Genomic DNA, 17,768 nt, shown 5'->3' with positions numbered 1-17,768 from the left:
TTAGAGCCTGTGACGGGCAAACCATTAATGAGACGACCCAAAGTTCATGTTTGTTTAATTAATTTCACATCCACACATCATTCCTTTTTATTAATTTCCAGCTTTAGATTAACCACAGTCACATTTCCAGCCCATGACGGAGCAACCAATAATAACAAGGTTAGTCTAGAGCACCACATCCATAAATCTAATTATGCAGGTGTAGGTTATGTGCATACATGCATCCATCATAATACCAATCATAAGCCAACACGATCAAAATACAATTTAATATAAAAGTATTTTTGCTTTGTCTGGATCATAGCATATCATACATATATGGTGCAAAAATATTTATATCATGCAGGATTGGCGTACAAGAATTCTTACTCTTTGTTGAAAAACTTAGACAAACTAATCAACCACCCTCACGGCAATTTATGAACCGAGATGCGCAGAACCCCACTTAGCGTCCTCTCATCTAATAGTTTGTTCTCCTACAGAAGCAAGTCATCATTAACAATTATCCCAGATATATGACAATCTAGAACCTTCAAAACAATGATCTCCTTGGATGCAAGTTTAGAGAGAGAACCTAACTAGAGAGAGAAACTAGAAAGAGAAGAGAGAAGGGCAAGAAAAGAGGAGAGAACCATGTGGCTCTGCCCCCCCTCTCTCTCTCTCCCCTTCTTTCTATCTTCTCCCTGTGGGCATGCTCAGCAGCGCTAGCCGCCTGTGGCCGACGACCCCAGCGCTCGACGACCCCAACGTGGTGCCGGCCACGTGCCACGCCCGGCGACATCGGCCAAACGGAAGGAGGAAAAAGACCAAATAGAGGTTCGGTTTCCCCATCAATCCGACAGCTTACCGGTTGTATTTCCAAAGAAATAATAGCCCAAAGACAAAGGAGAAGGAGGAGGGGTACTCACCTTACCTCCGGCGAGCTTTTCCGGCAAGACCGATGGCGAAGAATCCAAGCTTCTCACAGATCTCCTTTTTTTTCTTTACCTTTTTCTTTTGAAGGGCTCTCGGTTGATGCCCTAGGAAGAGGGGAAAGGGGTCTTTTATTGATGGCATATTTAGTAAACAGGTTAACAATATATAAAAAAAAAGCTTACTGTTTGATATGATCTATTTATTAAACCGGTTAAGAGGTTGGTTCAAATAACCTGTTTATTAAATATGCCAGATTGAGATTTTAAATTTTGATTCATTTAATAAATAAGTCAAATTTAGATTTAAAATTTTCTGTTTAACTTAATCCCTTAATTTTTTGAGGAGCCAGACGGTTTGGCATTATATTTGGGTGAGTTCGCAACGGATTGCGTTGCTGTGTGTGACCTACATGTATCCTTCATATCTCATATATATCATTGCGTCACACATTTATCACATTTATGACATCGTCAGGATTCAACCGAGGGGCAACAAAGTGATCAGAAAAGATATTTTGAAACATGAATGAAAACATATGAACACCGAACCGCATAATTTAAGAAGCAAAGAAACATTATAAAATGAAATTAAAAACCTAAATTTTGACAAGAAAAGGTCTTTATTCAGGTCTTGGCCCTGATCGCAGGAATGACGGGATCCTCGGCATCCATTCTTTTTTGTGAAGCAGATACCACTCGGATCACTCACCTGAAGCTTGTACCGATGGCATGGATATCAACTCTGAGAAGTTCTCTGGTTTACCTGGGTCAGCAACTTGGAAGGGAACTAAAACTAGCTTACATCCTGGGATGCACTGCAACCACCGCTCTTACAGAAATTGACTGGCAGCCACAGTTGAAGAAATTCGAACAAAAGTTCGCAGGCCCGAAGACGACTGTTGTCAACGGGTGGCAGGCTCACATTGATAAATTTGGTTCTCTCAGCCCTGTCTCTCGACCATATGTCTCTGTTTCTCCTTCCAACTTGGTTACTGACTAAATTAGATAAGTTGAGAAGCAGCTTTCTATGGTGTGGCAAGCCTAGTTCTTTACCAACGTCTAACCTGGTCAACTGGAAGGGGGGACTGGGCATTCTGAATTGAGCATGATTCAACGGGCGCTTCTCTCTAAATGGGCATGGAGGCTGTTAACTGATGGAGAACAGTCAAGGATAAATCAAATCAACTCAGCTTATTACAAAAGATGCAGCTTTAGCTGCACCAGGAGGAAGAAAATGACGAAAGCATTGGCCATCTGGAGAAACATTTGCAAAATTCTGAATCCATTCCGGATGAGTCTGAACTTCACTAATAGGAGGCTGTACCTACGCAATGGAGGACACGCAATGGAGACTGCGCCAGTGTCCTTAACTCGTCTTGGGCTCATTCATGGAGCAAGTGATTGTAGCATTCATTCACTGTTAATAAAAGTGCTGCAAACAAATCCATGCAATTTAAATTAATGGCTGAGAAACAAAGAGGAACAACGTAAAAGCATATATATCCAAGTATGCTCGGGTCGGAGTAACATCTTAATCTTCCTATTATTCCTTTGGGAAAATAACAAACCATGAACTCCGAACAAAATCTGTCGCAAAATCAATAACATATGTGCATCTTTGGGTACTACACACAATCAAAGCAAATCTCTAACATGCATCAAAGCATCATCACTTCATCAGCCCTGTCTCAATTAAACAAAGAAAGCAACTTTTTTGGAAGAAGCTTCAATGCTAACTAACCAATCAAAATAACAACATATTTATCTCCATGGTAAAGTTCAAGAAGTGATCTCTCGCACAACTTCATATTGATAATCATAATGAATATATCACCTTAGATGCACATTAAAATTCACCCATAAACATCCTGAATATAATCAACCTAATACACAATACTATTAGCAAAATTACAAGTAAATATGTAAGGAATGTTATAAATATTTCCAAACTAATTGGTACACGTATAATCAACATTAAATATTATAACATGATATAGAGATAGAGACTCTTGGAATATCACGAAACAATTGCTAGTCTAAAGAATGCATAAATGAGCACTTCATCGACATTGGTAAAATATCAAACCAAATTGATAACATGCTTAAATCAAAATATTGTCATACATCTTGGATCTAACCAATATAGTCCAAATATGTAACAACCTATAAGACATTTAAGCAAACTATAAACAAAAGTACATGGGCTCATTACGTAGAATGGACTAGTTTAACATTAAAGGATTGCACCTAAAACCGGATTGCAGTAATAGTTCTGGACAAGTGTCATACCTAGAAGTAGACTTCAGGAAACAGATCCAATCAGACCTGTTCATGGAATCAATTAGTAAATGAGTTTGTAGTCTGATTGAAGCTTAAATTACTGGACTAAGCTCACATATGAACTAGATTGTGTTCAAATCTACCCCAGATTAGGCTCGGTCAACCAGTCAACCCTTGATGCTCCAATGGTTTCTCATCTATTTTTTGACCATGATTGTCTCATCCTCACCCATGCAGCAAAATCTAATGCAAAGACACTTTAGAAGATTTTGAAGGATTACAGTTATGCATCCAGCTAGCTAGCAGGTGAACCAATATAGCAAGATACCCAATTCAGCCTTAGGATTATTAATATACTTGCGAAGCATATGATCATGGAAACCTCGAACATCTGGGAACATTGCGGCCCATGGCAATTTCTAAGAGTTCCCCCTTTCGGAAGAAGATTGACCATGATAGCATGTAGTTTATAGGAACAGATTGGAGGGATGGAAATCAAAATCTTTTTCCATGACAGGTAGGATACCCTATTAAGACCATGCTGTGTTGTAGTAGCTACCTCATCGCTGATACTATTTTTCCAAAAATATATCATTCATAAGTTGGAGCAGATATTTAAAAGATTCCTATAGGCTACTACTGGGATGTGAAAATGGTACATATGCATACTGGGTGGCTTCTTTTGTGGCTAATCATTCTGAAGAACTTCTCTGAACTAGTAAAGAAGAGCTGTCTAGAATGCTCAATGACTTGTTACATTTTGACTTTTTTGGATGTATTTATATTAGAACTATATGAGTTATCCATTATAGCAAAAAAAAAAAAAAAAAAAAAAAGTTGACCTGCTCGCTTGGGACAAGGTCCACCAGCTTACGTAGAAAGGTGGTTTAAGATTCCATCTCTAATTGCTGGGAGTGAAAAACTAGAGGTGATGGTTTTCATAAAACCTGTTTTACAAAGGACGTTTTAGAATAACATTATGCAACCAAATAGGTCCTTAATGTCCTAATCCATGTCCTCTTATATTTTCTTTTTTATTGCTGATTTTCATTTTCGGAAGATACATATGGTGGGGATGAACGTCTATGAAGACAAAATCATTTCACCCTCCAAATATATAAAGTAACATTTATCATGCATGGTACAACTAGAGTATCACATGACATTTTTGCATTCTTTTGTGGCATATGTTTGAAGATAAGTACTCCGGTTTAATTAGGAAGAGGGATATCAGAAAGGTCCTCTCTATATGGTACAGCTCCATTCCCTCTGTTGCCTTCGGCGCAATGCATTCCCTTCTCCATCTCAATCTGTTGCGAATCAGGTGTATCAACAAATGTCACAGCTGCATCCTTCCTAAAAGTTAAGTAGGTAACTGCGAGGATGTATATGGCCATGAGAGGGAAGACGATGATGCCGATGAAAACATTGGCAACCTTTGGCAGGCTACTGTGGATGAGCCATTCAACAAACTGGGTGCTTAGAAAGTAGATGTTGATTCCAATTATACCTAAACCGAGGATCCATGAGACGATGATGATCTGCATTAAGGAATATAAATATAACTCAAGTTAGCATAAGATGTGGATGGCGTTTGTATGTGAAAGACAATTTTGGGATTTTACACAACAATGGCAGCTCAAAGAGGCTGACATCCTGAAACAATCATACCAAAGGTGCACATAAAGAGAAAACCTTCTTACACACCACCTTTGTTTATTTTACTATTGGAATTCTCATAATGTTTTACAATTAAATTTTTACCCGACAAGGATCGGGTATCATACATACATACATACATATGGATTAATCTGTGCATATACACACATATACAAATATATTCAAATATATATTCTTCTTGCTTCATATGCATATACATATGTATCTATGTATACATGTATATACGTATCCAGAAGATAGAGTTCAGATCATTTTTGGATGCAAATCCTTCCTGTTATATAGCTGGTGGTTGACAAAATATATAGGAGTTGGTAAGCCAACATTTCTAAATTTTTGTTGCGTATGTGGCCGGACTTAAATAACGGCATGCACCTAAATTATGAGTATACTATTGATGTAGTAGATAGGCTTGAATTGTTGGCCGGATGAATGGTATTAATAAATGTCACGAGAAAAATTGATTAAGCTGATAAAACTCACAAAGATCGAGTTCTTGTGAGGTCCCATCTTTGTGCGGCTGCTGCTGAATTTGAGAAGAGGGATTAGAGCAAATGGCAGCTCAAAAGAGAGAATCATCTGTACAATTGAAATAATTAGTTGGAGAGATCATCTTTAAAATAATAATGAGTACTCTTTTCGGAAAGATAAAAGATGACTATAAAGAATAACTCCCTCTTGAGAGGGGTTTAATTAAAATGATTAATGGATGTTACCGATGCTATGATGATGAGCCGTCCAGCTCCAGAAGAGCCACCAATGATAGAGACAATAAGACTGGGAGTGATAGCGATGCACCGTGTCATGAGGTTTCTCAACCATTTCCTCATCTTGATGTCCAAGAATCCCTGCAAGATTTACCAATAGATCAAGAAGAGATTTTGATTACAAGTTAGTAACTAAGATGGTTCCTTCAAAAAAAAGAAAAGAAATCCTATGTGTCCCTTTTTCCTGATAAGTACACGATTGATGGAATTAATTAAGGGTCTCAAAAGCAACATTCGAAAAAAAATTAAAAAAATTACATAGAAGACTGACAGTTCATGCAAATAGGAGGAAAAGATTTCAATAAGATTTAGACTTTTACCTGCATGATGTATTGGCCAGCATAGGTACCAGTAATGGTGGAGCTTTGTCCAGAAGCTAGCAATGCGATCGCATATACTATGGAGCTTGATTTTCCCAAGACATTCTATGAGGACATGCAATGAATCAATTTTCAATCTCATATAGAATACAAATTTTTCAAAAACTTCTCATTCACAAGATCTTGTTATTGTTGCTTGTTTATGAGATAAAAAGTAATAAACAGTATATGGTCCAGATTTATATTACTTTTATCATATATCTTCGAATTTTTTAGGGAGAAAATGTGCTCTGAAAATATTAATAAATATAAAAGTATAGTACTAAGTCTTAAAGTAAAATTAGCTTTTGATATTAGCTTACTATTTATATATATTTCTATTATTGGGGTACACAACGCCCTTCTAATGATATTTAACCCTGCGAACTCTTTGAAAATGTGTTCTTTTGGGGAAAATGAGCTTAGAAAATATTAATAAACATGAAAATTCATAAAAAAATTATTTTTTTCGCAAACATAAAAAAATTATTTTGGTGTTAGCTTATTATTTATATCTCTATATTTGGGATAGATAGCTCTTCTAATCACCCCTAACCTTTCAAATTCTGATAAAGGCAGGATTTGAATTCAGGTTATATGATATAATAATTAAAGACTTTGTATAGTTGTATTATCAAAAAAAAAAAAAAAAAGAAATTAAGCATTTTGTATTTTTTAAGAAAATGGCCTTATTTCTTGAATATTCTCTCTATAATTTCTGAGAAGAGACAATGAGCTTGCTGTATCCTGGATGAGTTTGAAGCATGAGGGTAGACCTTGAGCAAAAAAGATGCTGAGTTGAGGGTGAGATCGCTGCATCTGTCCGAATTCTCTTGTGATAGGTTATCCGCAGAACACACGGCGCCGGAGACAGACACGACTGCAATGTTGATAAGCAACGCAACGAGCAATGCGAATGCGCTCTCCAACAGGAAGTAACGACAGGCATTCTAATACAAAAATGTCACCATACAAGCAATTGACATGGGAATTAATTAACTTAGCAGCCTGGAGAATGGTATTTTGTTACACAGAGCAGTCATATACATCAAACATGGATGGCAATCCTTGTTCAATTTATTACACACAATTGCTTGTGTGATGCCAAGAAATAGAGTCACAAAAATATAGGAACAAAGAATAAGCAACAAGTCTTGTTGTGTCAAGTTTGAATAATATAACAAATAAGAAGTATTCTACTTTCATATCCATCAACACAAACATAAAGTAAAAGCTATGAGACATTGATTTTTATTTTTTTGTGGGGGAAGAAATATTGTCCAAGAATTTTGGGATCATTGATAGGGAATGACAGTGTAATTGTTTTAATTTGGCCAAGATGGATCTTACATTGATTCCTTTAGAGGACGGCGGTGTCTTCCTTGAGAGTACAAGAGCTGAGTGCAAAAATAAATTATGCCTACAACCAATGTAAACAAATTTGAAGTGGCCAACAGAGTGACTTAACAACCACGAAAATGTAATAATTTAAGATGAGTTGCTTACGGCATGACAAGGGCACCCAAGAGAGCAATGGCATCTGCAGTGGCTCCACTGCCGTTGAGCCTGGGCACAAATAATCCCTTTAACACCTCAGATGCAGGGGGTTTCACATAGCCCATTTCTCCAAAGTAGCAGGCCGCCATGACGAACACCAACATAGATATCAGAAACTCAAGTTTCCGAACCTGCACAAGCATTTAGTTTAGCAGCTTGTTCATTATATTATATCATAGGCAAATCGATTTCTTAATTACTATTTGACTGCAATTCTATGGTTTGTCCTTGGCTAAGTTTCAGATGAATCCATGTCTTTTAGCATCGCAATCTTGTTCGAATGGGTGCATTGCTATGATAAAAGATTTTCGTTAAAGATGTCAATTGCAAGAGTTTCAGCTAGTTAAGGATGGTATACATCATGCATCACAATAGGCAATTGAGTGAATTGTCGAAGTGTGGCAGTACCATGCTGCTGCTCATGTACACTATCTGAAACTAGAAAAGCTGGTAGAAATCACTATGCAATAATGTGGTAACCAGCTCATCAGCATTTCCATTAGTGGGAGCAATCACCCAATCCTTACCCCGTTTTTAACAATAAATAAAGGTCTGATCTTAGTTAATTACCCCATATCTCTGTAGTCCGAGAAGTACAAGAGTGCTCAATCCTGTGATAAGCACTCCCGTCCATACAGGGATGTGGAACAATATATTGAGTGCAAAGGCTGTTCCGATCACTGCATCAAACCAAAGAAACAGATATAGATTCCCAATGAGCCAAATTGATTAAGGAAAGAAAATCCCATAAAAATTTGAGCTTCAAACCAACCTTCAGGGATGTCCGCTGCAATGACTGCCACCTCTGCAAGCAACCACAAGCAGAGCTTGACGTACTTCGGATACTCAGCTTTACACAACTCGGCAAGGTGCTTCCCTGTTTTAAATTTAATGATCGATATCGAAATATACACTTAATCTGATTGCAATACAGAGTTTCTACTAGCCTGAAGCTTATAGATTAGCATGCATTATTGCAGATGCCATACCTGTTGTTACTCCAAGATTTGCTGCTAAGGACTGTATAATTAGCGCGAAAACCAGTCCAATTAAGATGACCCAGAGGAGCTGTTGTCGTGAGTTTTCCAGAATTGGTGAGATAATATCAGTTTAAGTTTGAGATAGAAAGTAAACAGCTAACTGAAGAAATAATGAAAAAAGACTAGAATAGAGGTCCTATAAATTGGCGACTCTGGACCATGGCTGTCATTCTCTGTTCTTAAAGCTTACCTCGTATCTGTGATTAGCTCCAGCTTGCAAGTCGGTTTCCACTGTCCCATAAATCCAGCATTAGATTCATAGACTTGAATGAATATGAGAGTGAGTGAGAGAGAGAGAGAGAGAGAGAGAGAGAGAGACATACAATTCCCAGGATCAAGATAAGCCAGGGACACAAGAAATCCGGGTCCAACATGTGCTATAAACTTTTTCCATCCAGGGCCCTGTCACAAAATGGTTATTTGACAGAGAAAAGAAGATGCTTGTATAGATTGAAGCATAGTAGGTATACGGAGCCAAGTGTTTTTGCTCAAATGTGCATAGAGAGCCAGGTGTCTCACTGGAAAACATTTTGGGCATTGGCAAGTTGTCATGGTAATGACAGTCATATAACAGAAATCATTGCAGTAAAAGAATGGACCAACTCAAGTGATTCAATGAAATTTCAAGATGATTTGAATTTAATCTGATTCTCCTGGGTATTTTAATCTATATAATCGCTAGAACTAGAGATATTAGGCCGGTACTGTAACTTAATTATTATTTTTTTTCAAAAGAAAGCAAAGAAAAGAAAAACAAAGGAAATGTTTGTGAGGGTGTGGGGAGTGAAGAAAGGAAGAGGGGTGGGAAAGCCCTAGAGAAACCTGTTCCTTGGTATCACCGTTGTCCCCACCAACCAGTGTCGCTGCCGTGGCTGTGGGCATCTCCTCTGTTACTACAGCAGCAGCAACTCTTCTACTCCCTCTTCCTTGTGCACCATCTCTTCTGATCTCTCTCCCCTCACCACCCATCTCCATCTCCCTTGTTTCCAAGAAACGCAAAAACTAACGAGAGACGCCTTCTGGAAAACAACTTCCCTCTGTCTATATAGGTCTTGTCAGCTTAAAAAAATGTGCTGAAATATACTCCCTGGCATGCCTTGTCCAAAAAAAACTATGTATTTTAAACAAAACCAAGTTGGATTAGGTTGCTCGTTTACATTTCTTTTTGAACGTCTTGTCCTGGGGTGATGCGAGACGGTTGAACATCATTGGTTAAACCTACACTGCGTACACCTCCAAATTCTTGACCGGAGGCGGCGCAATATGTGCTGCTAATACGACGTTGTTGTAAGGTCTCAGAAATTTAGGAAAGCTACTGTGACCAAGCTTGGGGGCCATGTTTTAATGATTCCCACTAAAGTTTCGTTCATGCAAGCAACATGTAGTGGTTTAGTTGTGTTAGTTGGTAAAATCCGGCATGGTGCTTCCCTGACACAAAAAAAAAAAAAAAATTTACATGGAGTGCTTGCACGTAAGGTTGCCATGGTGATAACAACCGTTAATTTATATTCCGAGGAAAAGTGGCATGAAGTTTTGAAATAAAAAATGAAACCGTGGCTTGTACTGTCAGACGTTTATTGATGCATGGGAGTCATCTACAGAAGTTTTGTCTATGTACGAATCAGGCCAATACATGCATGAAAGACAGCTAGGGAGGGCGAAATTATATGAACTCATGCATCATGTTGCTATACGTTTGGAAGGCACCTAAAAGCCGATCATGCAATATATGGCTTCAGCCATTGCTATTTCTTATCAACTGGCAGATCTATAGCTAACATTAACCAGTCACACTGATAGCACATGGTGTTTATCATCTGAGATCCTGGATAGGTCATTCTCATTTCTACTTTCAATCATAGTGCGACCATATACTACGATCAGATCCTTCGAGGCACATTAAATTGCCTTGCTATGTATGACCTACATGTATCCTTTATATCTTATATCCTTGCGTCACACATTTATCAGGATTCAACCGAGGGGCAACAAAGTGATCAGAAAAGATATTTTGAAACATGAATGAAAACACATGAACACCGAAGCGCATAATTTAAGAAGCAAAGAAACATTATAAAATGAAATTAAAAAACTAAAAGTTGATAAGAAAATGTCTTTATTCTCTAATGTCATAATAGATATTTAAGGATGTAGATAGTACTTAATCTCTCGTTTGAGTGATTCATTTATATCTTGACTCTTATATTTTCTTTATATCTTTTAACATGTTAGTTCTGCAAATTTGGAGCATTTTGGGTTTCCACGCCTATCATCACTTCCTTTAATTAGAGGTGAACCTCTGGTTGACACCTTTTTCCCACATGTGAAAGGTTCAAGATTTACAAGTTGAGTGGTCGTGATCCCATCATTTCTTTTTTTCTTTGAAAAAAAAAACTTTAATTGGAGATGACATTTCTCATACATAGTTTTATAGTGAAAAAAAAAATCAGTTGTCATATATAACACTGGGCTTTCCACTATATATATAAGTATATGCTGTGAGTCAAAATTGAATAGTTTCGGTTTTAGTATTTTTTTTTATCTCTTGGCACTTATACTTTTTTATTTTAAACTTAATTTAAGGGATTAAATATAGATTATTGGAAGAAAGGGTCTTTTTCCGTGGGGGGTTTGGGTTGGAGCGGCGTGTCCTTGGCCTCAAAAGAGTAAGCATGCCTCCAAGTGTCTACCAACAAGCATGCTTCCCCTTGCCCTTCGCACCAACGGTATACACCCTTCCCCAGATACTAATTTCAAAGGCCGTCCCATACATCAGGTAAAGAACGTTTAAATAATAACTATCTTTTGTTTGGGATTTGCTTTTGTAAAAAAAGCAGGTATAAACCTTGAGATAAATCTTATGAATTGCAGGTGCCCTTGTAGTTACACTCCCTTAAGATTCTTATTGTGACATCCCAAATCCAGAGCATGACATGGTTATACTGCAGTAGTGTATTGCTCACAATAACATGAAGCTCATAACAAAAAAATATATAAAAATTTATGAAATAATAAAGTGATGTAAAGATTTTTATTTATTAAATAAATAGAAGCAGAGCATCCAAATCCAACATTTGAATACTCAAAGATACATAATCCAAATTTTATAGTCATGAACAAAATTTTTTAATAGCTTGCTACTGTACTTGGAGCTTATTCCCTCATTCTTCATTTCATTTATTCTTCCCTACTCCTAGCAACCTTAGTTATCTTAAAATATAAATATGAAGAGACAAGTAAGCTTTGCGGCTCCGTAAGTACCATGCACCACCTTACTAGATCTAGCATAAATTTTTACATGATTTAATGCACCATTTAGAAAGTATTTTATTTATGGTAAAATAAAATATTTCATAAACATAATAACAAATCATATCGTAGCAATCCAATCATGTACGAAAAAATTATGCAAGTTTCTAAAGCTAAATTTGAGGGCAATTAAAATATTTATAATCGTTAGATATTTGTTAATTATCTATATTATTTATAAAAACAATGCTCACAGATTTGTCTTACTACGATCACTATAACTCATGATAGGACTATTTTCTTAATCGACAAAGAATTATACTTTATAATTGTTACCAGCTTTAACCAGTTGATGGAGGGTCATTTTTGTTGGATGCTAGCTCCCTTGTGTCAATTGGCCCCTATTTTTAGGGGCGATCATAGCTATCTGGGAGCTCATAAAATATTTTATATTTTTAATAAAACATACCTGTATAATTAGGTTGAAAACTTGCTAAATGGAATCATAAAAGTTTAAAATGCACAATCATGCCTTATATATCATTTCATAATAGCATGCATTTTTTTTCTTCCTTTTTTTATAATTTTAGAGAACATAATTCATATATAAATCATTCACAACAAAGCATAATGCTAAAATATGAATTATTCATAATCATAAAACTTTTTTTAAAAGAATGCAAAGCCAATCACATCACTATAATTTATATTTTTATCCTCTAGATAAATTAAATGGATCAATTTTTTAAAAATTAGCAAGGTCTATGCCAGGTTCACTTACCTCTGTTCGTCCAAAGATCATTAGGTTTAGATGAGCAAATTAGTTGTACCTATTAAAACTATTTAAAAAGATACATTAATTGACATTCAACTATTTAAAAATCTAAATATAAATTAAGAAGCTCTAAGAATACCGAAATGGACTTGAGCAGACTTTAAGTCCAAATCGAGTAAAGAGGTAGGAAAAAATGATCCAAGCGGTCACTGCAACCAAGAGCGGCTCAGTGCATTTGGGACATAAGGCGAACTCACTAAGAAGGGCCTTTTTTCTTTCTGTTTTATCTTTGAGGCCTTTTCTGCAGTGGGCCAGCTTAAGACAAACTTACTAAGGGGGGCTTTTTTTCTTTTTTGTTTTGTCTTTAAGGCCTTTGCTGCGGTGGGCCTTCTTTGGGCTGGAACCTTAAATGACCGCCTCAGTTGCCTAAGGGTTAGGCTGGCCCTGGCTGCAACATTGGTCTAGAATCCTTAAATATGATCTACAAGTTAGGTAGAGAGAAAAAGTTTGAACCAAAGATGGGATCTCTCTATATCTCCCCCTTTTAATTTTTTTTTTCAATTTTCTCTCTCCTCTTTTTTCACTTTTTTCCTTTTTTCCTTTTCTTTTTTTCTTCTTGTTACGCTCTTATCTTTTCTTTTTTTTCTTCTTGTTATACGCTCCTATCTTTTCTTTGAAGGAATCGGAGGAGGCATGAGTGTAAAAATTACCACTTGTCCCAAAAGCTTAAGCTTATAGGATGAGGTAAATTAATTTATATATTTTATATTTTTTTACACTTTTTCTCACATGTGGGCTAGACTTCATTTTAATGGGTAAGCTCAATATATGAAATTTTTAATAATAGGGTTAAAGAGTACAGAGACAGGGTTCGAACTCAGGACCTCTGCTCTGATACTATGTTAAATCATCACTTGTTCCAAAACTTAAGCTTATAGGATGAGGTAGATGTATTTATATATTTTATATTTTTTCATAATGAGCCACCCCACCGACGAACAGGGGAGGAGAGGAGGCCTTCGGGTTGACAGCAGTTGCTGTCGGATGTCCAGCAACAAGGCAGTAGGTAGAATAAGGTTACAAATTGGTAGGGTTGACCCGTGACCCGACCCGACCCAACCCACTTGACCCGACCCATTTTGGAGGACCCGTAGGGCTAGGTCGGGTTCTAATATTGGACTCGTTCTATTTTTCGAGTTGAGTTTGGATTTACTGAATTCAGACCCAACCCATTTGAATTATAGTTGTTAATAACTTATTGCTGCTTGCTAATAATCTCAATGTGATATCACTATGCCTCCACTTGCACTAAAGAGTCTTGAGGGATGAGCAATGAACGGATGTGTGCAACTGTATCATTTTGCTTTTGTCTGTGTCCAAATTTTATCAAGAACATAACTCATTAATACATTGCAGATTAACGGTTTAAGCTTTTCCAAAGGTTAACAACAAAAAAAAGGTACAATAGATAGGTTCGGAGGTAGCCAGTTTTGGAATAGTTGTGTACAATAATTTGATACGGCATGAATGGGTCTATCCTTGAGGAAGATCTTAGCTTTCTTAGATGTCATTGGCTTTTCACAGAGAAACAAAGAGAGGTGATCTAACTCTGTCATCATTAAGGAATCTGTACATGTCGCTGGTGAGAAGTTTCAGAATGGAGTTGGATCCCTTTGAGACCACGTCTATGGTGGTCCGCAGCCTTGAATTTGAGAGGAGGGCAACTAGTTGAGTTTGTTGTGATTAAGCTTGGAACGTCGTTGGCCCCCCGAGTTTGAACTACCAACTTTCCATGCCAAAATTGTATAGTCAATGCCTAGACAATCGATGTACAGAACATCTGAGTTATAGGTTCTAAAGAGAAAAACACGATTTTCGCTATGATGATTTGTTTATTCTATTGTATATTGTCAACATCGAGTTGGCGAAGAGGCCAATTGAAGGTGAGGGCCAAATTTAACATTATACAAATAGTGCTATGCTTTACCACAGGATTGAAAGTTTCAATGAAATTTACTCCTAATTGTTAATGAGAGCCTTTTGCAACAAGGCACGCTTTGTACTTGTTGATGGAACTATCTGGATTCTGCTTGAGATGATATACTCACTTATAGCCTACAACATTCATATTGGACTAAAATGGGACAAGAGACCATGTACCAGTGTGTTGGAGAGCAGTTTTTTTAGTGACTAGCAGTATGCCATTCAGAAACTTTAAATGCTTGCGTATAGCATGATAGCTTAGACGATTTAGCAGCAAATAAAGTAGTAGGAAGAGGATGTTTGGTGTTAAAGAAGGTCTTCTTTTTTAACAATTTCATGTTGGACTTTGTCACCATTGAATGAGTGCAGCCTGGGTTTGAGGCCAATTGAATTGGGCCAGATAAGGATAAATTAGATGTTGGATTAGGTTGTAGTCGGCCACTTGCAGTTGCCGGCATGGTGGCGGCCCAGCGAGTATCGTCGGCCACTTGCAGTGGCCGGCATGGTGGCGGCCATGGGTGGTAGCCACGAGCTGCCTCCCAAAACAAAAAAAAAGGGAATAATGACGACGATGGGAATAGGAAGGAAAATAGGGAGGAATAATTTAGGGTTTTTCAAATCTAAATAGTCCATAGTTGCAAGTTGGCTTTTTATTTAATCTGCCCATGTTTATCTGATTATTTTATTTGCATTGCATCCTATTAGACCGGAATGGGTTTTGGCCCTAGGGCTAAAAGTTAGTAACCCATTTAATTATTATTTAAATCTAAATAATTTGAATTAAGATCTCATGCATATTAATTATTAAAGTGTTAAATTAATGAAGTTGTAACTTCTCTTGGTTTTGTTAAAAATATAGTGGACCAATGCATTTATCTCAAGATCAGTGGAAGAAAATTTATTTTTCTTATTTTGTATGTTGATGATATTTTACTTGCCAGCAGTGACTTGGGGTTACTTCATGAGAAAAAAAATGTTATCTGCTAATTTTGAAATGAAAGATCTTGTGTATAAAGATTTATGCACCATATATCACCAATGCATAAAATCAATCCGTAAATCTAGATAAAATAATAATTGTGTATAAAGGATTCTAATCCTGGCATGATAACTCTGATACCAATTGTTAATTATAAATAATAACATGCTAGGATTTAGAATCACAACAACAATAGTGTATTCAAATTTAAAAGATATACATGTGGAAGACATATTGAATACGTTTTTCAATCACATGAAATAATAGCGACTAGATCTTCCCTTCCTTGCTCCTCACAAAAGATAGGCGTCAATAAGGTAAGCTATCAACCATATGGAGAGGAGAGGGGGACCTAGCCATTACGTAGGAAACATAAGGGAGCTTTTCCATTAAAGGCTCCAAAAATCCTAATTGGGTTTTCTGGCCTATATACCAAAATTACCATAATAAATAGGACTCAATCCTATATATCCAAGGTGCACCAAAGCCCATAAAATAAAATGATCATACATCATATTGGGCTTAACCATAGTACTATTATAAGCCATACGTCTAACCCATTTTATAAAACAAAAAATATGCAATCAGTGGAAGCCCATACCCCGGCCCGCAGCGGCGGCGGCGTCCGCCCGCTGTGGCGCCATGGGGCGGCCGCTTCCATCCGCAGCGGATCTGATGGGGCGGCCATCCGCCCACGGTGGTCGCGGGCAAGCCACCTCGGCCTCCTTCCGCCGACCGTCCACGGCACAAAGGCATTGGCCAGCGAGGAGGAAGGGCTGCCCCATCAGATCCGCCGCAAATGGAAGCAGCCGCCCACGACGCCCTAGTGGGCGGATGCTGCCGCCACTGGGGGCCGGGGCGTGTCTCGAGCCACCCCACAGCCTGGCCGTTATGGTGGAGGCCGTGGGTGGTAGCTACGGGCTGCCTCCCAAAACAAAAAAAAAAAGAAGAGAGAACAGTGACGACGCTGGGAAGAGGAAGGAAAATAGGGAGGAAAAATTTAGGATTTTTCAAATATGAATAGGTCCATCGTTGCAAGTTGGGCCTTTTATTTAATCTGCCCATGTTTATCTGATTATTTTATTTGCATTGCATCCTATTGGACCGGAATGGGTTTTGGCCCTAGGGCTAAAAGTTAGTAACCCATTTAATTATTATTTAAATACTAAATAATTTGAATTAAGCCCTCAAGCATATTAATTATTAAAGTGTTAAATGAATGAAGTTGTAATTTCTCTTGGTTTTATTGAAAATATAGTGGACCAATGTATTTATCTCAAGATCTATGGGAAAAAATTCATTTTTCTTATTTTGTATATTGATGATATTTTACTTGCTAGTAGTGATTTGGGGTTACTTTATAAGACAAAAAAATGTTGCCTGCTAATTTTGAAATGAAAGATCTTGTGTATGAAGATTTATGCACCATATATCACCAATGCATAAAATCAATCCGTAAATATTGATAAAATAATAATTGTGTATAAAGGATTCTAATCCTTGCATGATGGCTCTGATACCGATTGTTAATTATAAATAATAACATGCTAAGATTTAGAATCACAACAACAATAGTGTGTTCAAGTTTGAAAGATATACCTGCGGAAGATATATTGAATATGTTCTTCAATCACCTAGAATATTAGCGACTGGATCTTCCCTTCTTTGCTCCTCACAAAAGATAGCCATCAATGAGGTAAACTATCAACCATATGGAGAGAGGGGGAGCTAGCCTTTATATAAGAAACATGAGGGAGCCTTCTTATTAAAGGTTCCAAAAATCTTAATTGGGTTTTCCGGCCTACATACCAAAATTACCACAACAAATAGAATTCAATCCTATATATCCAAAGTGCACCAAAGCCCATAAAACAAAATAATCTTACATCATATTGGGCTTAACCATAGCACCATTATAAGACATACGTCTAACCCGTTTTATAAAACAAAAAATATGCAATCAGTGGAAGCCCATACCCTGGCCCGCAGCAGCAGGGGCGTCCGCCCGCTGTGGGGCGGCCACTTCTGTCCGCGGTAGATTTAATGGGGCAGCCATCCACCCATGGTGGTGGCTGGCGAGCTGCCTCGGCCTCCTTCCATCGGCCGTCGCACGGCACAGAGACATCGGCCGGCGAGGAGGAAGGGCTGCCCCATTAGATCCGCCGTGGATGAAAGCGGTCGCCTCACG

At 37.6% G+C, this 17,768-nt stretch overlaps 1 protein-coding gene across 1 annotated transcript; it reads right to left on the bottom strand.

Moving 5' to 3' along the window:
- Positions 1 to 4,191: 4,191 nt before the first annotated feature.
- Positions 4,192 to 9,579, bottom strand: LOC120108562 (metal transporter Nramp5-like). Its single transcript, XM_039122202.1, has 13 exons — positions 9,417 to 9,579; positions 8,918 to 8,996; positions 8,785 to 8,825; positions 8,544 to 8,622; positions 8,327 to 8,431; positions 8,125 to 8,234; positions 7,504 to 7,685; positions 7,348 to 7,417; positions 6,774 to 6,947; positions 5,959 to 6,063; positions 5,588 to 5,719; positions 5,355 to 5,450; positions 4,192 to 4,735 (listed from the first exon to the last, which is right to left on the bottom strand). Exons 1-13 carry the CDS (start codon positions 9,567 to 9,569, stop codon positions 4,406 to 4,408), a joined length of 1,656 nt encoding a protein of 551 aa, XP_038978130.1. The 5' UTR covers positions 9,570 to 9,579; the 3' UTR covers positions 4,192 to 4,405.
- Positions 9,580 to 17,768: the final 8,189 nt, after the last annotated feature.

The sequence above is a fragment of the Phoenix dactylifera genome, unplaced genomic scaffold, assembly GCF_009389715.1.
Source record: "Phoenix dactylifera cultivar Barhee BC4 unplaced genomic scaffold, palm_55x_up_171113_PBpolish2nd_filt_p 001396F, whole genome shotgun sequence".
In the NCBI taxonomy this organism is placed as follows: Eukaryota; Viridiplantae; Streptophyta; class Magnoliopsida; order Arecales; family Arecaceae; genus Phoenix; species Phoenix dactylifera.
This window is presented reverse-complemented; position numbering and strand designations above follow the sequence as displayed.

What these genes read in the sequence shown, in the direction of transcription:
- LOC120108562 (XM_039122202.1), bottom strand. Translation starts at nt 9,569, where the DNA reads ATGGAGATGGGTGGTGAGGGGAGAGAGATCAGAAGAGATGGTGCACAA. An exon ending in CGTCCTCTAAAGGAATCAAT is followed by an intron (nt 6,948 to 7,347) that starts GTAAGATCCATC and finishes TTTTTGTATTAG; the next exon opens with AATGCCTGTCGTTACTTCCT. An exon ending in GGCTCATCATCATAGCATCG is followed by an intron (nt 5,451 to 5,587) that starts GTAACATCCATT and finishes TCAATTGTACAG; the next exon opens with ATGATTCTCTCTTTTGAGCT.